The sequence below is a fragment of the Vespula pensylvanica genome, chromosome 18 (assembly GCF_014466175.1).
Source record: "Vespula pensylvanica isolate Volc-1 chromosome 18, ASM1446617v1, whole genome shotgun sequence".
NCBI lineage: Eukaryota > Metazoa > Arthropoda > Insecta > Hymenoptera > Vespidae > Vespula > Vespula pensylvanica.
The window spans coordinates 3,393,020-3,404,034 of record NC_057702.1 but is presented as its reverse complement, the minus strand read 5'-3'; the positions used below and the strand labels follow the sequence as shown (position 1 = coordinate 3,404,034).

Here is an 11,015-nt window from a genome sequence, read left to right as displayed (position 1 = left end):
TTTATCATCCCCTTGTTTATCTTATTTCTTTTTTTATTCTCCTTTTTTCTTTATTTCTTTTTTTTTTTTTGTTTTTTAGTTTCACTCACTTTCCTTTCGTTTTGTTTTGTTTTGTTTTTCTTTTATTAATTTCAAGTCCCTACCATTCTTCTTCGTATACTCATAATGAAGCGGAAACGAAAACTTCCGCAGTGAAACTTTAGGGAGAAGGAAGTTTTAACGGTAGCTCTCTCGAAGTTTTCAAGCCGGATGTTCCTACGGTAACTTTTCCCCTGGCATAAAGTACTCCTCTCGTTCACGTCGTTGAACATTAATAAATTTCGGTATCCTGAGATCGATCTTACTCTAGTCGGTAGTGATGAAACAAATTATCGATGATCTGGATTATCGAAGGACGTAATCCTCTTCCACCGAAATCCAACATCTACAGAGAAAACTTTGATTTATTGATGATCGATCGATCCTATCGTATTCGTGTTCGTCTTGGTATCGTATTTAAAACTAGCAAAATGAAAGGGAATTAAATTGATCAATGGTTCGAACAAGGGAATAAATAATAAATACAATTCGTTTGTATTTTTACACGTATTTACTTACACGATATTTATTTATTTATTTATTTATTTATTTATTTATTTATTTATTTATTATATAAATAAATAAATATATATACATATATGTATATATAATTTTACGAACGATCGAATGTTCCCAAAGTATAAAATGAGAAGATTATTAATTCTAACGTAGAAATAATCTTTTTTTTTTTATCTTTCTATATATATATATTTTTTTTCTTCTTTTCCCCATTTGATTACTCTACGACGTTCATTAGTATGATTAAAATTATCAGTAACTACACATAAATGCATAGAATTTCTTTTTTTTTTTTTCCTTTCTTTTTTTTTCTCCAGAGAGACCAATATTAAATTCAATACTCGTACGTTTTGACGTACCGGTACATATATACGCGTGCGTACGTATATATATATATATACATACATACAACATGTATATACTATATATTACTTACACATTTACGGCTATTAAATAATATTAAATTTTATATATGGTAAATCGTAAAATATAAAGAGCAAGATCCCGTGAAAACTTTTTTCATATTTTTACACCCTTCAACAAGGTCTTTGACCCTTATTACCAAGGCATGTTCGTATTTTACACGGTAATATTTGTTCGCTTTCTAGCACGTTCACACGAACGTACAAACACACACATCCACACGCGTGCATATATATATATACACATACATATACATATACACACGTACATATACACGCGTTTATGTCGATTCACTTCGTTTGCGAAGGAGTCACAGATTCCAGATTAGTTTTATGGTTAATATCCAGGTGCGACGTTCATTTTATGATACACTTATTCACATTTTCACTTAGGTGAAAATACGTACGTAACCTACGTAATATATGTTACGTAGCAGTAGTAACCTATACGGATAGTAACTTTGTAAAATGACATTGAGGTTAGTTGAGGTTAGTTTATCTCACCGTTGTTGAATTTATCGTGGTCCCATTTCGTTGTCGTAACCGAACCCTCCACTCGTATATTTGAATTTTCGAATGATTTTCCAACTTTTCATCCGTATATATATCTAACGACAAACTCATATTTCCAAACGTTTTCAAATAGTATATATTCATGACTCCAAGGCATTTGGAATTTAAAAAATTTGTTTGAAGAACTATCTTAAACTCTAACGATGAAATTAAATTTTAGCAAATCTCTCAAAGAGATATCTTGATCGTTTGTTCTATGAGAAGATATTAGAATTGATTAGCGATTATGGAAGATTAAATAATTCCAACGCAACTTTTTGAGAAACCTATGTTTCTATCGGAACAACCGCAGGAAAGCAAATGAAGAAATGGTACAATTAGTAAGATATATTTTAAAAAATATAACAGTAAGAGAAGATGCTAAATTGCATGTTTTTCTAATTCGCTTAAAGAGAATGATAAGAAAGATTGATATAGCAAAAATCGAATATATTTTGTACGATATAGTGAAATTTGATTAAAATATAAACGAGCAATTTTAAAACCGGAGAAAGCTGAACTCGGTTCGTTCATTGAAGCGTCAAACAATATAGATAGATTGCTTCGATAAATTAGAAAATCAAAAAAAAAAAATTATATTCTTTTGATATATATATATAGTCTTGTGATTTCGTAATTTACGATTAGAATATTTCAATCGATTTATTTGCCCATTTTCTTTTCGTTAGAACAATGGCAAAATGACCAAACACGAATGAGTCTTACGATAGAAACAATAGTGAAAAATAATTACAGATAGATATTTATACGGACGTGTTAGAAAAAATAAATATTAATCTCGACGAAAAGGATAATAGTGACATAGTGATATATCATCCAACCGATAAAAAAAAAAAAAAAACGAAAAAATCTCATAGATAATGATAGCGATGAAAATGATGTAGAAGAATTGTTTTCAAATTGATCATACCGTAGAAAATTATGGAAAAACAAGTTTTGATTTTTGTTTTTTTTTTGTTTTTTGCAAAAGAATATATCCCTCAATGTCCGCAAACTTATATAAATGAAATATCATTATAATATATTACTTGATTCCAAAGCTATACTATACAATATGACGCGAGTCCTAGGAGTCCACGTTTTCGCAACAAAGTGCTTCTAAATTGCTGGTAGATAGGTAATTTCCGAGATGGTTTCGAGCGTAAAGGGTTAATATCCCTTGAATTGTACCCTAACAACAACAACAACAACAACAGCAACAAAAACAACAACAATAATAACGAAAAGAACAGTAACCGCAAATGTGGTAACTCAAATGGAAATCAAATGCAACCGTTACCCCAACATGCACACCATGGTACATTTCCACTACTGGTGCTACCCTTTCTCGATTTAACTAAACTGTCCCTGATATTACCAGAGTTCATCATTTCCTTATCCGAATTGGCGGTTGTCAAACCGTCAGAATATTTTTCCCTCGTGGTTTCCAAACTACCGCTTCTGGTTGTTTTTATCGACGTTACGGATGGCCGTTTCTTAGGATTGAAATAAGAGGATACTCGTCTTATTTGATCTTTCCTTGGTGAATCTTGCCCGGAGGATGACGATCTACTTTCGTTCTTATCCTCAAGAGCATCAGACGTCGTTGTAGTAGTAACGCTGAGTTTCCTTGTCCTTTGACCTCTAACCGATTTATCAGGTGAATCCGGCATCGTTTCGGTCGACGTAACGCTGCTCTGTTTTTTCAATTTCCTTTGAGCGTGTGGCGATATAGATTGTTTAATTAAAAGTTTGTCCTTCTTTATCGCACGTTTGTTTCGTCTGATTACGCTCGGCGTGTTCGGTAAACTAACGTTGTCATCGTCCTGACGAGAACATTGAATCTGTTCGTCCTCAACATGTGAGTCACCATCGATGGAGGTTTGCGTTTGAGCTTGTACCTTGTTTTTAATCTGATCGTAATACATTCTGATGTTATGACAAACGTGACCGGTTGGTGCTGCTCCGCCCGGTACGAACGGTACGTTCTGATAAAGATTCTGATTCTGATTGTGCATATAACGCGTAGCGTTTATTCTTCGTAAGGTTTCAAGGTCATACGGCATAGAAGATGGTAATAGCGTATGAGGACTTGGTCTTTCAAAAGATGTCACTTGAAAGTCTTGCGCCGACGAAGGAAGACTTTTTTTAACGATCAGTTGATCGGTTGGAATCAACAAACGATTATTCTGATCAACGGCTGTCGTAATGTTTCCTTGCCTTCTGCGATATCTCTCGCTAGGTCGTAGTCCTCGAACAAAACTCGTTGGAGGTGGCAGAGGCGGTGGTGGTGGTGGTGGTGGAGGTGGCGGAGGTGGGGGTGGTGGTTGCGGAGGAGGCGGTAACGACGATAACGGCGAACCCGGATAATTGTAATTCATATTGTTTTCACTTATTTGAACTGAAAGTGGTTTGGTTAATGGAGAATCTCGTTCGGGACACTCGAGACCGATTCGTTCGATATTCGTTCGTAGAAATGGATTCGTTAGAATTCTATAATCCAAAGTTGGTAACTGCGGAATCTCGGGTGTATTAACAGTTATCTCTGGTTCCTTAAAACGAGGTATCTTTAAAGTCACGTTTAAATGCGATTTGTATGCCTTAGTCGTCGAATTGTCGACGTTATTAAAATTGTCCAATGTATTGTCGCTCTTGGTCGTTATCATCGTCTGTCCAATCTCGTTATTATTGTTGGTCCTTATAATATTTTGATTGTCGCTCGTTAAATCCTGACAAGACATCGACTTGGTCAGTTGATTGATCGGTATCGATTTCATCACGGAGAGATTCTCCGTACTGAGGTAAGTTCTTTGTAAATCGTCCTTGCTCGTCTGAACGAAATTATTCCCATATGAGACAGCACCGTTAACGCAAACATCAACCGAACCCTTTCGTAGTCCTAACAATTGATTATTATTGTTACCACATATAACTGTGGATCCTGTTTTACCACTACTCGAACTGTTACCAGTACCAAAGTAATAATTATTACCGCAGACATTTGGTGAATCCTCGTCTAGTAATTTCTTTGGTTTCAATGTTGCCAACGGAGCGAAAAAATGTTTTCGTTTCTCCACAACACCGTACGAATAAGTCTCTTCGGTATCTTTCTCTTCGTTCTCGACATTACGATCATTGATTATTCTTCTTTCATCGTCCTCCAAATTTTGTTCGATCGATTGTTCATCGATGTCATCATCCCATACGTTACTCGAATCAATCTCTTGTCTGGGAACATACGAATGCGAATCAATGTCAAACAATCTCGAAGGAAATTGTTTACCTTGAATTTCCATAGAATCCAAGTGTCTCCTATCTCTTATCAGATTCGAACTGTTAACCATACTTTGGCCATTGTTGGTAACCAATTGAGAGGTCCTTCTTTCGAAATCCGTAATTCCTATATTTGAATTTGATATACCGGTGTAACTTGACAATTGCTTAGTTTCCGAAACTAACAAATTGTTTTGCCAACCGATTGGTGGAACGACCTGGATATCCGATAGATTATTATCGTTCATCGGATTTAATAACGGTGAATCCAGATTGCTAAGTGGTATCAATGGATCCGCGTAAAGGTTTGGACAAGGGAAAGGTATAACTGTTGATACGTTATTACCGGATATCGATGGATCGACGATCGTGTTTGGACACTTGAACGGACAATCTCCAAAATAATTCGGTTCTGTATAACCTTGACAAGAGTCGTAGGTTCCTGGATAAAATGGTATATTGTCGTGAAGTTTTCTAATTGTATCGAACAATCTTACGTTCGGTTTTCTTTGATTTTCCTCGTTTGTGGTAATCGCAGTAGGTTCATATTTTCTATCCTTATCCTTTTTCAATTCTTCTTCCTCGTCTACCACCGATAGATCATCGAAATCAACGTGCAAACGGTGCAACAAATTATTATTGTTACCGTTCATCTTTTCCGTCGATATTTTTTGATTTTCCACGTTCTCTAATTGTTCCTCACGATCGCGTAAACGCGTTCTCCTTTCTTTTTCATCACTGGTTCCCATAGGTTCTTCCTCGTGCACGTTCTCATCGGAATAATCCGAATGCAGCTCCTCATCGTCATCCTCTTCTGAGCGATCCTGAAACCCAATTAGTTTGTTATTACTTATTTTTCTTAATTAAAGTAATTATCCGAGAATGATTAAGATGCTGTAAGTAAAGGTAAAAAAAGAAAAAAGAATCGGGAGATAAAGATAATTCTATATAAGAGATGATCTACTATTGTTGTTATTATTATTTTTTTATTTTTATTTTTATTATTATTATAATTTATTATTATGTATATTATTATTATACAGGGTGTTCTTAAAAGAAGATTTTAGATTATAGATTATTATAGAGAATTTTATTATTATTATTATTATTATTATTATTATTATAAAAGGTATTTTTATGAGAAGATTTTTAATTATAGAGAATTATACAGAATTAATAAATTAATAAATTATAATACTAATAAAATAAATAAATTAGTATTAATATATCAATATATTAATATTTAATACTAGTATTTAATACATTAATATATTAATACATTATAGAAAATTGATAATTATAGAAAATTCTATTATTATTATTATTATTATTATTATTATTTTTATTATTATTATTATATTATTATTATTATTATTTTATTATTTCTATTATTAGTATTATTATTATATTATTACATATTATTATTATACAAGGTGTTTTTAAAAAGAGATTTTATATTATAGAAAATTAATAAATTAATAAATTATAGAGAATTAATATATTAATATATTATAGAACATTAAATTATAATCAAAAATAATATATAAAAATGATCGAAAAGAAGAGCAATTTCATTCTTCCGGCTTTTCAATCACCGATCATCCCTTGTAATTCAAACCATATTAGTCTATTTACTATTTCTTTAATCTATTTAATCTTCTTTTTTCTTTTTTTCTTTTTTTCTTTTTAATTTTTATACGTTTTTAGTTGGCCGTGAATACGCGAAGAAGATTCTACATAGGAATTTTATATAAATAATTTCTAGTCGTTCGTGGTACATAAGAAGAAAAAAGATTTTATTGAGAGTGACTTTGGTCTGTCTCGTGAATATGTAAAAAAGATTTTAGCTTATGTAAGACTTTAGTCGCCCGTGATACGTAAGAACAAGTTGAGAGGTGACTTTAGTCTACGTAGTATGGGAAAAAGATTTCGTGGCGAGTGACTTTAGTCGGCAAAAGGATCACTATAACGTTATAAAAGTTTCAAATGTTTTTTTTAAAGTTCGTCGTACATCAAAAGCAAAAAATGTTTATAATTTCAAATTTTATAATTTCGAAAGATTTTATCGGATTCGGGCTTATATACGATTATAATTATTTTAATAAACACCTTGTATATTTTATTAATAAGAAAAGAGATAAATTATGTATATAATATATATATATATATATGTATTATAATAATTTGTTTATATAAGAAAACTAATTTACATGGGATAACATTAATTCATTTATTTAACATTAATTATTAAATAATTATTAATAATACTTTACTTATGTATTATAATAATTAATTTATCTGTATAGTAAATACAATCTACCTATATATCAATCATATAAATAGATAAATATAAATGACAATCATATTGTAATATAATCCAACAAGATTGAAACAATATATTACGAGTAAAATAAAAAGAAAAGATAATTTATATAATCACATATTTATGTAATCTATAAATACAATTATTTCATATTCATAATACATTTATATATAAAAATACTGTAATAACACATTTTTTTTTTTTTAAATACTCAATCAATCAATAATTTAATTAAAACTCATTCGAAACGAACGAAAAAGCAAGCAAACAAGCAATCAAACAAACAAACAAACAAACAAACAAAAAACGAAGAGAAAAAGAAAGAAAGAGAAATAATTTGCGAGAGTCAGGACGATCGATTAAAGGAAAAGAAAAAAACAAAAACAAAAAACAAAAATAGAATGAACAAAAGAAAAATGAGAAAAAGGATAACAAACTTATAAAAAGGAAAAGAGACGAAAAAAAAAAAAAAAGAAGAAAAGAAAAAAAGAAAACCAACCTCGGATTCGTCGCTTTCAGGTTGATTCTTTTGTCTCTTCAATATCTCCTCGAGCTTATCGTACTCGTCCCGTAGGCTCCATATCTCTCTTCGCAGCTGCTCGTTCTCCCTTCGCAATTTCTTTATATCGTTTTGACCTGAAATAAGAAGTACCAGCGAAAGGAAACGGTTTATCGTCTCGAACTCTATAGAAAATGAACGAAATGTGTTAGAAAGAGAAAGATACATAGATAAGATATATAGATGATATATAGAAAGAAAGAGAGAGAAAGAAAGTGAGAAAATGAAGGAAAGAAAGAAAGACAAAGAGAAAAAAAAGAGACACAATTTTCTTCTAAGATTCATTTCTCTCTCTCTCTCTTTCTGTCTCTCTCTGTCACACATACACACACACTTTCTTTCTCTCTCTTTCACACTTCCTTTCTTTCTCTCTCTCTCTCTCTCTCTCTCTCTCTCTCTCTTTTCTACACTTTCTCTCTCACATCTTTTTTCTTTCTCTTTCACACTTTCTTTCTATCTCTCTTTCTCTTTTCTCTTTCATTCTTTCACTAGGAAAATCACTTAATCACTGGCTTTAGTCGAGTCAGTAAGGGCTGCCTGGTACATCTATTGAATCGATCGATCATTGGTCAGCAAGGGAGAACAATCTCTGAGCTTTGAAGAGCTCTTCTCCTCCTCTTTCTTCTTCTTCTACTCTTCTTTCTCCTTTTCCTTCTCTATACTCTATACTCTATACTAACTCTTCGTATTTCTCGGTTGGTCGGTCGTTCGTTCTTTCGTTCGTTCGTTCGTTCGTTCGTTCGTTCGTTCGTTCGTTCGACTCACACGTGTCAAGGATCGAGTGATAAATCACCGCGGCTGCTGGACCTTCCAATTACTTAACTCAACGCGAAAACTAGTAAACTTCTCTCGTCGTAGCTCATCTAAAGATCGAATTTAATAAATCGAACGATTTCCTAGACTCTACTCAACTTTTCTACGATCCTTTTACCATCTTACCTTCTTCTATTTCTAACAATCTCTAAGGTCGAAAATCGATATCTTTCCGAATCGTGAAAAACGAGCGAGAGTGTCAACCGACCTCGAGTAGTGGATCGATTCGATTGATAGAATAGATATAGATTGGAATACATAGATAGATAGAAAAGATTGATTGATTGATTAATTGATTGATTGATTGATTGATTGATTTCATCTTTGGATAAATTTTTTTCTTTTCTTTTCTTTTGTTTGTTTGTTTGTTATTTTTTATTTTTTATTTTTTTTTCCATTTATTTTCTGCATTTATCGAAATACTGATACAATTTTGTAATATATATATTGTATACAATATTATATTATAATAAAATGTTATATTATATTAAATATTTATTAATTTTGATGAAATATATTATATTATATTAAATATTATTGTTCAATTTTATAGTATAACTATTATAATTATTAAATAGTATCTTATTATACGATCGATCGTACGTATCGCGCAAGGCTCAAAAAAAATTATAAAAAGAAAAATAAAAAGAAAAGAAAGAAAGAAAAGAAAATTCACGTTAAAATTTATTCGCAAGGGAAGAAAAGAAAATAATTGAAAAGGAAAGGAAAAAAGATGATAGCATAAAACTTATGCGTCTGAACTAAAACGCGAGCTATGGAAAAAAAATAACAAAAGCAAAAAGAAAAGGGAAAACCGAAAGAAACCAAAAGGAACGATTTGAAGTATATAGAAATGCATTTTAATTGAAAACATTTAATTTAATAGACGTATAAGAAAGAAAGAAGGGAAAAAAAATCGCGTGGAATAAATTCGTTGAGGAGAATTTGATTTATTGGAGGAAAAAAAAAAAAGAAAATAGAAAGAAAAAGAAATGTAAAATCGATGAGAGGTATAGAAAATGTTTAAAGTAAAATACGAACTTTACGAAATGCGATTGAAAATACATAGGAATGCATTTTAATTAAGAACATTTTATTTAATAGAATTATGAAAGGAAAATTAATATGTTGAGAAAAATGAATTTCTCTCTCTCTCTCTCTCTCTCTCTCTCTCGCTTTCTCTCTCTTCTCTTTTTTTTTATACTTAAGTTTTCCGTGACATTTTATGGGAATTAATTGGTGCGCAAGGTTTCTGCAACCGTATGAAATTAAATATGACGTATTAAGAAAACCGTGTAACTGCGAATCGTGTAAAACATAAAAAAAAAAAACATGTTGCGATAAAAAAGATCCTATATTTCGTTAATAATAAATTATAATTAATAATAATTCATAATAACAATAAAGTAAAACGTAACAAGAAAATCGTGTAACTGTGAATAATGAACGAAAAAACAAATATATATATATATATATATATAGTGTGTGTGTATGTATGTATGTATGTATATATACACATATATATATATGTATATATATATGGACTCTATATTTTGTTATTATATAATTATATAATTTGTATAATATTCTAATATTATAATATTATATAATTAATAATAATAAGAATAATAATAATGGGAAAAAATAATAGTAATAATAATAATAATAGAAATAATAAAATAAATAATAGATGGAAAAAAATATGTTTAAAAAAACCATGCAAGTAAAACTGAGTCGTTTACAAAAAACAAATATCACGCAAGACAGACTCGATATTTCGTTAATAATTAATAATAATTATTAACAGTAATAATTATGTAAAACGTGTTAAAAAAAAAAAATCGTGTAACTGTGAATCGCATACAAAAAAAAGAAAATAGATGAAAAAGTATCGTGTAATAAGAAGATTTAATATTTCGAAATTAAAATCTCTCTCTCTCTCTCTCTCTTTCTCTCTCTCTCTCTCTCTCTTTCTCTCTCTCTCTCTCTCTCTCTCTCTTTCTCTCTCTCTCTCTCTCTGACTCTGACTCTTTATCACAGAATCTCGTTCGATATCTTTCGCGTAGAGTTAATTCGACGAATAATTACGTTCGGGTTCTCGAATCGGGAATTTCATCTTTTTTTTTTTTTTATACGAATGTCGGTTGCACTCCTCTTCCATGTCCGTTATTACACGTTTGTGTGCGTGTACTCGAAATGCGATAACAGCCGACCAAAAACCGAACCGCGAGCGCGAGCATAACAAGAAAAGCCATGTGGTAAATCAGGATTAAAACGAAGCTTAGCGTGGCGCGAGATTTAAATAAATTAAATCCTTCCAGAGGTTCATAAATTCGGATTTCCCGCGCGAACACGAAGGCCCCATTCGGATCCTATTAAAGCTCGAACCATCCATCCTATCTTCGTTAGATCGTCCTGTCTCTTTCTCTCACTCTCTCTCTCTCTCTCTCTCTCTCTCTCTCTCTCTCTTTCTTTC

The 11,015-nt window shown here is 31.3% G+C and overlaps 2 protein-coding genes across 6 annotated transcripts in view; one reads left to right on the top strand and one right to left on the bottom strand.

The window, feature by feature from the left end:
* The window catches only part of LOC122635651 (tyrosine-protein kinase transmembrane receptor Ror), a 286,700-nt gene that overhangs the window by 67,632 nt on the left and 208,053 nt on the right, over window positions 1–11,015 (top strand). The gene's annotated exons all lie outside the window — the stretch shown is intronic.
* Window positions 2,526–11,015, bottom strand: part of LOC122635652 (FK506-binding protein 5-like) — a 40,606-nt gene continuing 32,116 nt past the window's right edge. For 4 of the 5 annotated variants that reach the window (XM_043826110.1, XM_043826109.1, XM_043826107.1 and 1 more), the window contains 2 exons: window positions 7,667–7,803; window positions 2,527–5,668 (listed from right to left, as the gene is read on the bottom strand). In XM_043826110.1, coding sequence (XP_043682045.1) covers window positions 2,855–5,593 — 2,739 coding nt within the window. In that variant the 5' untranslated portion in view covers window positions 5,594–5,668; window positions 7,667–7,803 and the 3' untranslated portion in view covers window positions 2,527–2,854. Of the gene's footprint in view, window positions 5,669–7,666; window positions 7,804–11,015 lie in introns of all 5 variants that reach the window. The other variant, XM_043826106.1, reaches the window with a different exon arrangement.